The sequence below is a fragment of the Nanorana parkeri genome, unplaced genomic scaffold, assembly GCF_000935625.1.
Source record: "Nanorana parkeri isolate BGI_ZX_2015 unplaced genomic scaffold, ASM93562v1 scaffold53, whole genome shotgun sequence".
In the NCBI taxonomy this organism is placed as follows: domain Eukaryota; kingdom Metazoa; phylum Chordata; class Amphibia; order Anura; family Dicroglossidae; genus Nanorana; species Nanorana parkeri.
In genome coordinates this window covers 1,370,225-1,386,716 of record NW_017306321.1, presented here as the reverse complement: position 1 = coordinate 1,386,716, position 16,492 = coordinate 1,370,225, and the positions used below count along the sequence as shown (strand labels likewise).

At 44.4% G+C, this 16,492-nt stretch overlaps 1 protein-coding gene across 1 annotated transcript in view; it reads left to right on the top strand.

Moving 5' to 3' along the window:
* ATAD2B (ATPase family, AAA domain containing 2B) overlaps window positions 1-16,492 on the top strand; it is a 121,450-nt gene that overhangs the window by 35,858 nt on the left and 69,100 nt on the right. The window contains exons 11-15 of the mRNA XM_018575355.1: window positions 4,115-4,203; window positions 6,536-6,695; window positions 9,313-9,403; window positions 11,828-12,139; window positions 14,348-14,477. Of these exons, the coding sequence (XP_018430857.1) occupies window positions 4,115-4,203; window positions 6,536-6,695; window positions 9,313-9,403; window positions 11,828-12,139; window positions 14,348-14,477 (782 nt within the window). The remainder of the gene's footprint in view (window positions 1-4,114; window positions 4,204-6,535; window positions 6,696-9,312; window positions 9,404-11,827; window positions 12,140-14,347; window positions 14,478-16,492) is intronic.

The following is a 16,492-nucleotide window of genomic DNA, read 5'->3' as shown; positions in this document are numbered from 1 at the left end:
TCTTACTAGCAGCTTACTCTGATCTGATCTTCCTTAAATCATCATTCAGAAGCTTTGTATTTGCAATTTCTTGTGCATAGGACACCTGCTACTGCTACTTGCACATCAGGGGGACCGGTCCCCTTACCGCCCCTGTGTACTCTGATCATCTGTTGCACGGACCTCATTGTATCAGTGTAAAATGATCAGTGGGTAATACTATTCTAATTCAGCAGGAACATCTTACCTGTCGGTGCTCATCCACCGCCCAGCTGGTGTCATGTAATACATATCCAACCCCTGTGTTCTCTAAGCTCTGCATCTTTACCCATTTTAAAATCAGTACCCTGACCACGCCGAATGAAAGCCCTCAAATGTAACTAGCATTCCAAAATATGATGTGTAGTTCTATATGGCTCAGAGAGAGACGGGAAATTGCATGCTGCACCAGAGACTACCCTCCTATTCAGCTAAAAAACAGATAACAAAATAAAAACTACTTGTGAGGTCACCAGTGGGGTATTTGTGACCTCACATGTAGTTTTTTTATTTTTTTCAATGATTTCACATTTTATCCAACTAAACAGATCATAGGAATTATACAGGGAATATGAGGAGCGATAGAAGATCGTTTTTGGGAAGTTTGCTATTGTTATCCCAAGAATCCGCTGCAAAGGCTGATTATGGAAATACCGTGTTTCCCCGAAAGTAAGACCTACCCCGAAAGTAAGACCTAGCTCTATCTTCTGGGATTTCTGTAATATAAGACCTACCCCGAAAATAAGACCTAGTTCGGGGGAGGTCTTATATTACAGAAATCCCTGAAGATAGCGCTAGATCTTACTCCCGGGGTAGCTGCACATGTAATTGATTTTTACATGTTAAGAGCGGCCGCAGCTCATTCCCTCCCCGACCGCCAGCCCGACCGCCCACACGACCGCGCCCACCCACATGCCCACCTGTTTGCATCGGAGCGGAGAGCTTGACAGCAGCAGCCAGGTAAGACATCCCCCCGAAAATAAGACCTAGTGTCTTTTAAAAAAAATAAAATAAGACAGTGTCTTATTTTCGGGGAAACTCGGTAGGTTATGAAAGGTACCCTCCAGTCCAATGTGACAATCTTGCATTTTCTCGAACTGAGAATACATTGCTGCCTTCTGAGTAGATCTAGAATTTCCTTCCTGGTTTTTGTTTTCTACATTTTGCTTTCCAAATGCATTTGGATGCTGGATTCCTCCTCCAATGGCCCTGAGCTCATCAAAATTCCAGTATATGTTTAGATCCCTGCCCTCTTTCAATCCGCCGCCTGCCCTGATATACACTTTTCAGTTTGAGATGGAAGCGGCAGTGATGACCTAAGATAGTGTGACAAGTCTGTTTGGAAACTATGCATTGCATAAGCTCAAGTTAAAATAGATTTAGACTCTGAATGACATTTAGTTTGCTAAAGCATGGTGTATATAGGTTTTTGTATTTTTTTCATTATGCTGCATCTCACTTCTGTTTTATCTTCTCCTTTTAAATTACTTCCTTTATGCACTCACTGCAGCACCATACTCAGTGCAGCCTTCTAGATGGTGGCCGCAGAGGGCGATACCAGTGCAGTAAACATGATCGGCATGGCCACCAATAGTCTGCACTTGAGCATGGAAAATGATAAAACACAAGAAAGAAGTTAGACTGGGATAGAACTTTGTCACCTCTGTAATAGAAAATGATTGAACAAGGATCTACAGGGCAGGATCACCAGCCAATGTTTTAATTTAATGGGGAAGTATTAGAGTAAAATGTACTTTTCCCAATACTTAGAGCCAGTGTGTGACACTGCAGATGTCATATGCCAGCTCTATAGATTGAGAGATCACGAACCGCTGATCACTCAGCTCACGGTCTTCTCCCGGCAGAGAGCTGTGACTGTCAGTCATCACTCCCCGCATCGATTCCCCCCTCCAGTGCTCACTAGAGGGATAAAAAAGGGGTGGCGGCGGCGGGCACAGCTGGAGAGGTAGAGCCAAGTGTCAATCTGACAGCGTGGTGGATCTCAACAATGTTGGGATCTTTCCTGGCTGCAGCGCGGCTCTGCACGGTCAGCAACTAGTAGCTTTATAAGCTGGGAATTTTGAAGAAGAATGAAACAGACTTTTAAGATGGAGGTTCTGATGAAGGGGGCGTGCCCCTTAAATGCGTAGACCATTTTAAACTCACGGGAGCAGAGGACGCTGATTTGGAGATCCCCTCAGACTTCCCCTGCTGGAGATTTTATATTTCATAGTTTCTTTTATGCTTGCGATCATTGGCTTTTGTGTAAGTACAATTTCAGTTGCGTGTTGTACCAATCAAATAAACTTTTACACTATGGAGGCGCTCTGTTTTCCTCTTGTTTCCCAGACTTTTAAGATATTAGACTGTTAAAGATTTGTGAGAATTTAGCATTTGGGCTTATCTGTGGTAAACAGAGTGGAGTTTTAATGTTCAGTGATCTCCAATACTAAGTGTTTTCTGGGTAGTATAAACATTGTTTCTTGGATTTGCGGTGCGAGTTGGTTCAGCACATCATCAAGTCTTGGTATTTTTCCTCTTAATATTTTTATCATAGATTTCCAAAAGTAGGGCTGCAACTAAAGATTATTTTCATAATCGATTAGTTGGCCGATTTTTTTTCCCCTCCCGATTAATCACATAAAAAAATTAAATATCGTCCTTAATTTAAAATAAAATACGCAAATAGAGTGTAACAAACAAAGTTTACTTCAGAATAAAACTGCATGCACAATTTTTTGCCATCGCACTCCACTGGAATGCACGGCGTTGCAGTACCGTGCGGGCGCTCACACTGTAGGTGGGAGGCACGTTTGGGGTGCCATTGGCACTGCAACGCACCTCCCACAGCAGAATTTGTCAGGCTGAAACCAAGTGACTCACCCCCCCCTCTTTTTATAATTTTGTTTTAATAATTGTATTGTAAGCACATGGCGCTCGAATAGCTTCAGCCCTGGAATGACAGCTGCCAGTGGCAAGATTCTGCAGATCGCAGCTGAATGTAAATACAGCAGGTATTTGGTTGCAATAGCCAACCTGCTATTGGCCATTTCAGATTGCAATAGCCAATAGCAGGCTGGCCATTGCACCCGCACACTACTTGCTGTGCTCTCCTCTCAGCGTGGAGGAAAGCTAGGGGATCCAGCCAACTAATCGATAATGAGAATGGTCAACAACTATTCTCATTGATTTGTATCGATTTTTAGTTGGTTGCATCCTTATCCAAAAGCATAATAAATGGTACAGAAACATAACAGTAATCCACTACTGCAATAATATAAAGATCATACTGTTTAGGTTTAGCAACAAATAAGCAAAGAAAAATCACTGTCGAGTATTGCATCAAGATGATTCCATCTGTGGTTATTCTCTTCCCTGAGGGGTGAAACCACTTTGGTGTCCATTACTAAAGCTGGTACCGCAATAGCAGAGCCTTCCAACCTTCCACATTAGATCTTTTCATATTTTTTTGAGAGCTATGTCTGCAAGTTTTTAGGTTGAGATTTTGAGGTGTAACGTAAGTGTTAACCTTTTCTATCCACTTTTATTATGTGCGAGATTGGGAGGATCTGTGCTGGTGTTTTCCTGGCCAAATATAAGGTTCTGCTCACTGCTAATTTGAGGTGAGGGTCATTACAGGCGTGGCCCAAATTGCCCAGGAGTCCCATCTTTGGTTCAGAAAATTGTAGGCGACATGCTTGAATACTGGTAATGAAAACCTCTTGTCTGTATAGTACTAGTTTAGAGTATTTCTAGAAGGTGAATAAGATCCCCTTGTCCTGAGATGCATCTGGAACACATTTCCTGTACACTCTATGCAGGTGGAAATAGCTTTGTATGTTTCAAAGAAGGAGAGACGCGTACAAACTTGGATCTCTGTCCATTGGTCCTCTCTCTCTTCTAGCCTCTGTACATTCTCAGTCAGTGGAGTGATGATTTCATTGGTAAAACACTCTGGATGCATGATGTGGTCATTGATGGCACGTGCGGCTCAAGATCAGATGACATCCTGGAAGATCTGATGTCTACAATATTTTAGGCTGTGTTCCTACAGATGTTTTTGCCATGTAGTAATTTTTGTTTCCTTTGATTGCAGGCGTATGTGATGAGGCCTTCTATAATATTTTTTGATGAAATAGATGGTCTGGCTCCAGTTCGCTCTAGCAGGCAGGATCAGATCCATAGGTAAGCTCAGTGTTTTTTCAATTTTCCTTACTTGTGTAACTCTACTACCTACTTACACTTTTACTGCCCTCCCAATCTTTATATAAGGTGGAAACCTTTCAAATGTGGGGGGTGGCAGAGACAACAAGTGAGGAGAAATCTCCAAAAGTGGACACCAGTCTGATCCAATGACAAAAGGTGGGATTTCTTCTCACATACACTTGTGACATCAGGACAGGAGATGATGTGCAATCTCCTCCGTAAGGACACTGAGTAGTAGATACCTGACTGGTTCTTCTAGATGCTTGAAAAAGGAGTCTCTCTCTAAAAACGAGCAAAACAAATGGCAAATGCACTCATCAATTTGTTACCAGCTTTACAGCAAGGTGCACATGGAAGGGCCTAATATAGTACAAACAGCAAAATGTTTTCCCAGCACCCTCGCCAGCCAGCATGCAAAAAAACTTGTCTCACCGCTAAGGTTAAAAACAGAGGTTTGGATACACGTCTTCTGCAGAACATGTGAAAGCCGCACAGAGGTCAAGGCACCTCTATATAGTGCGGTCCTAACTCTAAACTATGAGAGTCTCCATCTTGGAGCACATATGGCAAAAGATCAAATCCCTCTAAAAGCGGGTATCAGGACCAGTGCTCAGGAGACCAGCTGATTCTACAGGAAAATAAAACTTTAAACATCAAGAAGCAGCGTCCATTGTAAGGGGTTTAATCAGCATTCCAAATAGCTCAAAATCCTTTTGACTTTAATATCCCTTTAAGGTGAACCCTCCATAAATTTGTATAATTCAATCTCTAAAATATGATGAAACGATTCATTTCTCCAGTGAAATCTGCATGACACAAAGTTCAGTAGATCCAGACACATGGGCAGCTGCAGGTAAATGCAAACATCGACTTCCTGTTAAACCACGACCACCAATAATTTCACTGCGAATTGGGGGGTATCGGTTAATCGGGGCTACACTTTTTTTATGGTTTGTTTTAACCCTACCTCTGTACAGTGAGAGAGCCAACAAAAATTTCAAATGGCATTCATTAGTCGTCCAAGTTTAAACCATTTTGTATTTTTCATTTTGGATGAAGTCGGGAATGGTTAATACCCCGTCAATTTTTTTCTTTTTTTTTCTTCATCTATAATGCGGTTCAAGAGATTTACTTTACTTCCTGTTCTGTAGACCCGACAGGAAGTGAGTTGTCAATTGAACAAGTGTCCCTGTTGGGAAGATTTTCCTGTTATGCTAACATCTCAATGGTTTGAGTTTTCCTTAACTTTCAGCCCCAGTGACAATGGTCACCAGGACAAATAGAGAGAGAGTGTGAATTTCCCCAGCAGGGACACAATCGGCAATAGAAACCTGTCAGGGGTTCTAAGCCCTATGCAAATCTTAAACAGAAATGTTTTAAATGCACTTTATTTATGGTTGTGGAAGTGGTGGCATGCATTGAGCACCTAAAGCAGGGGTCGCAAAACTCCGGCCCTCCAGCTGTGGTGGAACTACAAATCCCATGAGGCATTGCAAGATTCTCACAGCCACGACTCCCGGAGAGAGGTCCATCATGGGATTTGTATTTTCACCACAGCTGGAGGGCCAGTTTGGCTACCCCTGACATAAAGGAGTTGTACCTGAGCTTTTGCATAGACACTATGACCCTGATTTACTGAAGGAGTCATCCGTTCATCCAATCATGCGCAAGCAAAAATCCTGTTTCAGTTCCCCTTACACATGATTGGGTTTTCTTTGCATTTTGAATTTTCCTTTTGTTTCATCTCATTCTTTTTCAACTCACTTTGAGGGTGAGCATGCACTCAAGTGTATCCGCCCCGTTGTGCCTATTGTGTGTGTTTCCACCCTGGGAAGGAGCAGAATTTCCCAATTCTCTCTACCTGGAGAAAACCTGTACAGAGAAGGTAGGAAGCTGCCTCCTAAAATGCTAGTTGCCTGGCCGTCATGCTGAATTAGAGGTTTCTCCTTTTTATTACTACTGAATCCCTAAAGCCACTGGCCCAGCATGACAGCCAAACAACTAGTATTTTCAGGTTGAGGTTCATCAATGTCAGCCCCCTTAGCCAAACTCCGGCCCTCCAGCTGTGGTGAAACTACAAATCCCATGATGCATCTCTCTCCGGGAGTTGTGGCTGTGAGAATCTTGCTATGCCTCAAGGGATTTGTAGTTCCATCACAGCTGGAGGGCCAGAGTTTGGCTACCCCTGCTCTAGATCTCTGGCAGGGCAGGTTTCCTGTATAGATCCTATACAGAAGTAATGTTATAGGACATTTACTGTGATTTTGTGATTCTCTGTATCAAATGCTTTTTTATTTTTTCCCCACCACAGCTCTATAGTCTCCACTCTGCTTGCACTCATGGATGGGTTGGATAATCGAGGTGAAATCATAGTAATTGGTGCTACCAACCGACTTGATTCAATAGATCCAGCACTCAGGAGACCTGGTCGCTTTGACAGGGAATTTCTTTTCAGTTTACCTGATCAGAAGGTAACTTCATTGGTGCAGTATTATCTGATTTGCTTGTTGTTGATATTGTGCGCTTGCTATGTACAGAACAAAAAAAGAACCTTTTAATGGCATTCTAAGCATACATTGCAGATGGAGTGCTTTAGCTCTCTAATCATTTCAGCTATTTTAAAAACACCGTAGCTCCCTTAATAGAACAATTATGTTATTGTAGCACTTCTCTCCTCAGACTCAAATAACTGTAAAAAAACATGTTCTTTCTGGTTTGAGGGACACGAAGGCATAAAACCTTCAGGTTATTCCGCCGCCTATAGGAAAATTCATCGCTGATGAACAAAAACCGTAGGCCAACACAGGATAATCCTTCCTACTACCAGCGTGCATTTTTGCTAGTGTCCTGGGAGGATTGATGCTTTTTCTTTAGCTCTGATGTGTTAAGACTAACCCATTTTTCCTAGCTCTTTTTTTCATTGTTTTTTTCTTTCTTTAGTCAAGACTTGTATTTTCTATTTGCTGCTAGAACCTCTCGGAGATCCAGCGTGGTCAACCCCAGCATGGCCTTTAGAGCATTGGGTCTAGACCCTGCTGGACTGGATGTTGCGGAGATAGCCTGATAGTGACCTCTGGAAACTGAGTTCCATGTGGGGTGCTTTCTAAACTCTGTACTGGTAGTGATCCCTGGAAACTTTTTTACATGTGGGGTGCTTTCTAGACTCTGTACTGGTAGTGACCCCTGGAAACTGGTTTACATGTGGGGTGCTTTCTATACTCTGTACTGGTAGTGATCCCTGGAAACTGGTTTACATGTGGGGTGCTTTCTATACTCTGTACTGGTAGTGACCCCTGGAAACTGGGTTCCACGTGGCGTGCTGTCTAGACTCTGTTCTGGTAAAAGTTAGCTATGGAGTGCAGTCCAGGTCCAGAGCCCTTGGCATTGCCTCAACTCTTGTCCTGTCTTTATAGACTCACTTTGGAGTAGGGCGGTCGGGCCAAACCTGGAGCTGCCTCTTTTATATAGGTTGCTGGGTGACTTTATTTCTTGTTCCAGTTGGTTTCTAGCACAGAAGGGGTTACACATTGTGCTATTTGGTGCTGATGTCACCTGCTGTGTGGAGTGTCACATGCACCCCATGCTCCCTTGATCGCCATACAGGATTTAGGAAGCATCTCCCAGTCTCAGCTCCTGCTTGCAAGAGCCACATGGAACTTCAATCTTAAATCTGTTCCTGTTGCCCACAGACAGTTACTTTGGTCACCTATGGCCATCTGACCCTCATATTCTACCAGATGTACCTAAGGTCCTGCCTGGTATGCTGATATGCCTATACTTAGTCTTTTCCCTATGCATTCACAGCATGTCTGACTCTAGGGGAGTGGGGAATGGGTATGCCGTTTGGGTGCCACTAGCTCACAGTCTAACTGCTCTGGGGCTGCTTGGAGAGGGTATGACTGTGCCATTGTCTGCAGCCTGTAGTCCTGTTCTGTTAATACTACAGAGATCCTTACTACAGCCATGCAAAGCTTCATGGCCCAAATGACTTAGTTTTTTGCAGACTGTGATCTCGCATGCTCCTGTGCCTTCTCCTGCACATTCTTTATCGAACGTGTCCACCACCATAGCAATTTCCGAGCCATTGGCCACAGAGTCTGATTCTGAGTTGCCCCCAGTCCCTGACTAATGAGATTACCCCTGAGGAGTTGTAGTTTGCAATTAAGCCCAAATTAAAGAACTCCACGCCTGAATAATCTTACCCCTTGCAATGCAGGGGGTAGCCCCACTGCAAGGGTTAAAGCTGACCTTTACGCTAAAAATGACCAGTTTGGCAAAGCAATGCACACTGGGATTGCCTTGTCAGCAGCCGATCATTGCTGGGAAATCTCATCTGTACTCTCATAAGATCTCGCGGAAAGGCCTTTTCCTCCGCTGAGATGATGTGCATGGTCACATGTCCTAGTCACATGTGCCAGAAATGCAGGAAGTACTAGGAGATCTAGTAATCTGCCCTTAGTAAACATGGCCACTGAGAAGACTGGGAAAGAAAAGAGAAATAAGGAATGCAAAGAATACAAAGCCGGCAATTATCTAGAAGTATGTGCTTGTAGATTGTTATTACTGAACATTTCGAATGGTGTTTTTGTTATTTTAAAGATATGGGGAAAGGTCCACTTGAGGTGCTTGTATTCATCTTGATGACTATAACAGATATACCTGAACCTCGGAGCTGGCTAGTCCCTGCAGCCTTGCTTCCCCTCTGCTCCGGCGGTCTAAAGGCCTGGGGGGGTCATCACATTCTATACAGTGCATTGGACATGAGGAAGCCGAGGGACATTTCATCGCTGGGGCCTGGCTGGAGGGAGCAGATCAGCGCAGCTTAGGAGACGGGGTGTGAGCAAGCACTTAAAGACCACCATTTAATGTAGTAATACACCTAATGTTGTAAAGATTTTGGGTAGAAGAATTAGATGTGTTTTTTCAGTGATGGTTTGTGTAAGTTGTAGCACAGCCTTCCCGTGTAAAATTTTCACTCAAACAAGTCAGAACCTACTTTTTTTTTCTTAATGCTTTGACACTTGTGACCATTCTAATGTGTCTCTTTTTTCCATATATTCAAACAGAGTTCTTTTATTTCTTTTCTAGGCAAGAAAGCACATTTTACAAATACATACCAGGGACTGGAATCCCAAATTGTCTGACGGGTTCCTCGAGGAACTAGCAGAAAAATGTGTTGGTGAGTTTGAGTATTAAATGTCATTTTACTATGTTGCCTGGTAAAGGAGATTTAGGTTGATAGAAGACTTGTGCCTTAACTTTTCAGGACCCATCACCTCTGAAGCAGGAGGTGGTAATACAGTAGCTGACATGACTTTGGGGAGGGGGGAGCTTGGGAATGGGAGGCACATATGTCAAGTACTGCATTCCGGGAGAGAATTGGGGTGTCTAGCAATTTTGGCAGAGTTGAGATGATTAGGTGTCTGGGACTCGGTGTAAAGAGTTTGCAGCTTCATGGAATAGCTCAGAACTCCGGCAGGATTCCAAAGCCTGAGGTTAGTAGTGGCCATAATCTATATACCTCCCGCTAAGCTGCTACTTTACACCGATATTCGGCTTTAATTACAGCTTTGTATTCTGTGTCAGGGAGGTATAAATGGGTCACTGTGAATGCTACCCCCTCCTCCCAACCCAGTGAGTAGTGGCAGTTGTAGCGGGGACATTCCCCAACCCATTGTGATGTATAACTGTTGGCAGTGGAATGCTCCTGCCGCCACTGATTGGGCTTGAAAGGGGGGGATTCAGTTTTGTGCAGGCTACGGCAAATTGGTGGTTTGCACCAAGCCCAGGCTCATTACTAAACCGCAATATCCAATATGCTTTGGTAGCCAGAGCATGGTCTAAAGTCCCTTGGTTGTTTTCTTTGTTTTGTTTTCCATCATTGCCCAAACTTACATTTTACTTCTTTTTTTGGGGGGCTTATTTATTGAATAGAAGATTTTAGTGTACTGAAAGCCCGATCCAAAGTCTATAACAGTTTTAGAAGTGCAGCTAATGGGAAAAGCAGGCATCAAAATCTGTTCTCGTTCGGTGTGTTTTTCTAGGATGTGTGTGGTCTTGTGAAACTCTTTAGCAGAGTTGCCAGGATCTTTCTGTAGGGCGCTCTGACTTTTTGGGCTCAAAAACTGTTTTTGACTAAGTGGGAAGAACTCAGATCAAATTTCTAAAATCTAACACTGGTGGTCAGATGTATATCACCCATCACATGTTCATGTGCAAGGGCACCTGTGCTATACCCAGGCAGCACAAAGCAACAGGTTCACTTAAAATAGAATTAAACCTTTTTTTTTGGCATCTACTACTTGCAAGTGGTTTGGCTGGTGCAGACCTTGCTAATCCCTCCTTTTCGGCTGGCACTCAGTGCAGGCTGTCGGAGCGCCAGCCGAAAAATTTACCGAGTGTCGGCCCCGCCAGGAGCAGCTTTGTAGCCTGCATCCAACAGAGATGCAGACTGTGTAGCTCCACCCCAAGTCAGGTACACGGTCCATGACTGCGTGCCTGACTTCTCATCCGGCTGCAGGCTGCATGGTACCGGTTTGCTGGTCAGTGCTTTGAGACCCCTGTCAGAGATTCTCAGGTGCTGCACTGTGCCTGCATAGCAGGTGAGAGACATTCTGGAAAAGCCACAAGACACACAGGGGTCTGTTTATTACATAAATTGCATAGTTTTTAGTCCAGTAAAACTGTACGCTTATTTGTTCTATGCGAAGTAACCAGCTATTTTTCAGTCAGAGTGGTTGAATTTTGGAACTCTCTGCCACAAGCAGTGGTATCAGCAAATCAATTAGATTCCACCATAAGAGACCGTAACATACAGGGGTATAGGTACACTTAAATACTAGACCACACATGGACTCTATACACCTATGCACGCACAAGAGACATGCACACACAAAGGTTGATGGACCTGTGTTTTTTTCAGCCTCAAATACTATGTAACTGTAACCATAGGGATCCCTGTAGTGGCAATAGTTACATTTTTGTTTTGCTCATTGCATTGTGCAGGCATAATTTAATGCCCCTTTCACATGGGCGCATTCAGTTCCAATCTGCAGGGGATCTGTACACGGAGCCGCTACTGATCGGAACAGTTTGGAATAGATGTAGACGTTGAGACACCTGTGTCTGTCCAGTTTTTGTCTCTGGTCTTGCGATGGAGGAAAAAACTGAAATTACTGGGCCCATTTTGGTCTATTGGTAGTTGGATGTGAATGGAAATGTGTCAGTGTACACCAGATTACCCCTGATCCACCACGAAGAGATCCGCCAAAACAGAACCCTGTTCCGTTTGGTTTTTCGGACCTGGATGGAGTGTTGGCTAACAGGATGCTAACGGACGCACGTCCATTTAGATCAGAGGTGCCCATAGATTAACATGGGGCTTCCATTAGGATCCGCCAGAAAAACTGACAGGTGGGCCTGATAGGATTGCCTATATGAAAGGGCTGTAACTTAAAAATACTCTGCTTTAAAATACATGTAATGTTTGTGTATGAATACCTGGGCTAAAGTTTTCTATTTTGCTGGAATGTGTTAATGCATCTTAAAGCCTTCATTCCCAATGTAATGTTCTAACTCTCCCCTTCTCTCTTTGTTGAGCCAGGCTACTGTGGAGCTGACATTAAAGCACTTTGCACTGAGGCTGCCTTGATTGCCCTTCGACGGCGCTACCCTCAGATCTATGCCAGCAGTCAAAAGCTGCAGCTGGACATCTCTTCAGTTGTTCTTGGTGCCCAGGACTTTTTCCATGCAATGAAAAACATTGTGCCTGCTTCTCAACGTGCTGTGATGTCTCCAGGTCAGGCCTTGTCCCCGGTTATCAGGCCGCTATTGCAGAGGACGTTCTGTGATGTGCTCCGTGTCTTACACAATGTGTTTCCTCACTCTGAGTTCAGCAGAGACCACAGGAAGGATGGTAAATGGCATTAATGTTGTCTTCTGCTTTGATGTTATTATTATTTTTATTATTATACAGGATTTATATGGCGCCAACAGTTTGCACAGCGCTTTACAATATAGGGAAGACATTAAAATCACAATACAATTCCAGACAAGATGGTAAGGAGGGCCCTGCCCCTGACGGCTTACAATCTAAGTGTGAGGGACAAGTGATACATGAGGAGGTTGCTGTGTGGGTGGAGAACGTGATGGTTGAGTGGTTAGGTTGAGGTGGGATAGGCTTCCCTGAAGAGATGAGTCTTTAGGGATCGCCTAAAGGCAGTCAGAAGGGAGATAGACGGACAGGTTGGGGTAAAGGGTTCCAGAGGATGGGATAGACTCTAGAGAAGTCCTGGAGGCGAGTATGGGAGGAGTGGACAAGGGAGCTGGAAAGAAGGAGGTCGTTGGAAGAGCGGAGGGGACGGTTAGGGTGATAATTTGAGACAAGATTTGAGATATAGCCGGGGGCGGAGTTGTGGATGGCTTTGTAAGTTTTTGTTAATATTTTGAATTTTATCTTTTGGAAGCCCGTGCTGGGATTGGCAGAGGGGGTAGTGATGGAATCCAGTGCTGGGATTGGCAGAGGGGTGTAGGGATGGAATCCAGTGCAGGGATTGGCAGAGGGGGGTGGAGGATGGAAGCCAGTACAGGGATTGGCAGAGGGGGGTTGCAGACACTGAGTGGCTGGTTAGGTGGATGAGTCTAGCAGCAGCATTCATGATAGACTGAAGGGGGGATAGCCTGTGTAAGCTTCAGAACTTTCTGTTATGGTATTGCATAGATGCAAGTTTGCAAATATAACTCCCCTCTGAAAGCTCAGCGTCTTGAACAATTCACATGTCTAGTCTCTTGGCCGAAAAAAAGACGCCAATAAACACAGAAGTGTTTATATTAAACATTCCTGACATCTCTAGATGCACGTTTCACATTCCAATCTGTAGCATTAAACCCTGACCTCGTGTCAGTTTGGAGGCTTCCTGGATTTCTTTCCCTATGGGGCTGAGTGCTATTCACTGCTCTTAGTTTCAGAGACCAATTCCTTGCCTTCCATCCGAGGGTTCTGTCATGTCCTAAGCCCTGATATGAACATGATGTTCCAAAAATTGTATCTGATAATTACAGTATCAAACAGAGGGACAGTAAATAAACCACCAGCCTGCATGTGGCCACTATGTGATAGCTAACCTAGTGATCACAAGATTGTAAACCGCTGTGATTGGTTCCTGATCATTACTGGAGACTTTAGCTGTTAGTGACAGTCCATTCTAACATCCATGCGGACTGTTGTTTGCTAGCTTTCAAAGGGGGTGGGTAATGCCTCCCCTGCATTAAACGGGGGGTTTTTGTTTATTATTATTATACAGGATTTATATGGCGCCAATAGTTGCGCAGCGCTTTACAATATAAGGAAGACATTACAGTCGCAATACAATTCAAGACAAGATGGTAAGGAGGGCCCTGCCCCTGAGAGCTTACAATCTAAAAGTTAATCTGCAGAATGTTGGTGGGAAATTGCTACAGCAACTCTGTCATGGCATAAAAGTGCAGGCATCCAGAGGTTCCCGCAGTAGCCATAAAAGCCCCACTGCTGTGCTTGTAATACCCTAGAGGCAGTGTTGTAGCTTTGCCTGTCAAAACATTTTGGGGTTTAAGGATGGGGACTTGGAGGCTTCTACAGGTATATAGAAGCCTTCAACTTTAGTATTTTACCAGTATTTTTACTGAAGAAGGCAAAATATAAAAATGTGTTTAAAGAAGAACTCCTCATACGATGAGCTGAGTTTACTAAAGGTTATTTGTGTTTTAAATTCAAGACGTTTTAAGCAAATTTTGCCTTTGTATCCTCCTATTATGGCCTAGAAAGTAGGACTCAGAGCACACACGTGGACAGTAGAAGAGAGCAAGCATCACTCAATTTGCTTCTGTGCCTTCCTTGTCCAGTCAGCAGTTTGGGGAGGTTTCTTGGATGAAGCTATGCTGCCGCTGGAGTTGAGGTTAAGAACCTAGCTGTCTGGCAGAGGTGGGGTCTCGGTTATAAGATTGGCTGAACACAATTACAAGCACATTGGCAGAACACTTTGCATATGTGTATACCACCCATAGGATTAATTTCCTGCTTGGAGTTCTACTTTAATGTGTTTTGTATTGGTGAGGGTGACTGAGCTTTATTGCTTTTTCTTCCCAGATGATGTGAGATTTCTTTTGGATGATAGTGAAGATGAGAATCCAGTGTCAATATTTGATGTGAGTTGTGTCTCAGGATCACCAAAGAAGCAACCAGCTGCTCCCCACAAGCCCTTTCTCCATTTTACAACGTAAGTGGAAGGTTGAGAGACCCATGACCACTCTGTCCCCAGCATCTAACATACTCATGTACTGTATATCCAGCACCCCACTCTTGAGCCTCTCTGCTAACGAAGATCTTTTTGTACAGAATATACAGTGGGCAGAAGGAAGTATGTGGCTTTAGTGTGGTGAACAAGATACGGTTCTGTGAATAGACCAGGTGTTTGGATTTTTGTTATAGGGCCAGTCTGCCTACTTCTCGCCTCCCAGTTATTACCAAATGCAAGGCACAAGCGTGATAACATATCTGTCTCTGGCTGGTGACCTAGACATGGCCGCTACAAGCTCAAGGGGCATTGAAGAGACACTCAGCCAAAAGGGTTCTGTGGTACAAGCTGGCAGCTAATGCCATTGCAGCTAGGGGAGGCACTCTGAGCATTAGTATGTTTTGCATTGTGTTTTTGCAGCGCCAGTCACCTGAATGGGCCTGGAGAGCGCTTTCTAGTTGCTATAGAAAAAGGTACTTAGGATTTGTATACTAAAACATTTATAAAATTAGGTCATGAAATCATAAGTACCCACTGCGTTTTTATTAGCTTTTCTTCAGTGTGTTGGTGGGTGGGCAGTGTGGACTCGGGCAGCTTGGCACAGCCTAGATAATTCCTGTATCCTTGTATTTGCTTAGTTACTTTTCTTTGAGAAAGATGGTTGGGTTAGGAGGAGTGAATTGTAATCTGAGATTGCTAATTAGAGTAACAGGCAGATCTTGTGTATATGGCGCTCTTTATACCTTACCGCTGTTTAATTTGCTTAAAGTGACCTTGTCCTAAAATGCTACCTGCAATAAAATCCTCTGAATACCTACTTCCCCGGAAGGGGGCTAGATTAATTTTTGGTCATACAGCCTCCAGCAGAATATTCACATTTGATACACTTTCATGTGTTTCAGATGCCTGGTCATCTGCTGTGCTCAATGATCCCTGGGCTGGCACTTTGAACCTTAGCCAATGGTGGGGTAGGGGGCAGTCATCTAACAATCCTGTCATTGTCATGCTAAAGACCCTACGTGCCTAAAGACAGCAGAGTGCCCACTAGAGAGTTAAAGTAGAATAAAACTTTTTTTTTTGCATCTACTGCTAGCAAGCTAGTAGATACTTTATATGCAAAAACATTAAAAAAAAGTTACCACATAGGTTATCACTTACCTCGGTCTCCGCCGCTCGCGTCCGAAGATCTGAAGATTCTCGAGCGGCTGTGAAGAATGATGGGGCGGGCGCATGCGCAGTAGAGATCTTCGGGGGGGGGGGGGGGGGGAGAGAAGAGGAGAGACACTGGTAAGTCAATGGAGGCAGCCTGGCAGCGTGCACCCGCACAGATACCATGGGACACAGAAGACACCGCAGTCAGCACTGGATCAGAGACCGGCACCAGCACTGGAGGAACTCCTGAAAACTACTGGAAAGAAGATAATGATCAGATCAAGAGGCATCATTTAAGGTAAGTCCTTAAAGGAGAACTATGAGGCGAGTGAAAATCACTCGGCCTCATGGTTCTAGCCGACCTGTGACAATGAAACTATCACAGGTCGGCTCAATATATCGGGAAGTGAGCGAACACATAGCGTTGCTCACTTCTCGATCCTGTCCCTGCAGAGAGCCGGGACTGTCGCTCACAGCTCCCTGCAGGGATCCCCCCCTCCCGTGTCCGATCCTCCAGCGTTGACTTGCGGAACGGACAGGGGAGGGGGCGGGTACAACTGGCTCTACCTCTAGATAGGCAGAGCCAGCTGTCACTAACGCAGCTGGGTGGATCCAGACAGTAATGTCGGGATCCGTCCCGGCTGCGGCGTCTCAGTATACCGCGAGCTATAGTGACGGGAAGACGCTTGTTTGTGTCCTCCCATGACCCTTAGGAGAACTATGGAGAAAAGCCCTAACCCCATAATTCTTCTTTTAAAGCAGCATTGGTGGGGGGAGGGGGGCAGGGAATGTGTCTTTAATGTCACTTTAGGTGTTTGGAACCTTCTCTTGCAGGGAGTGTTTTG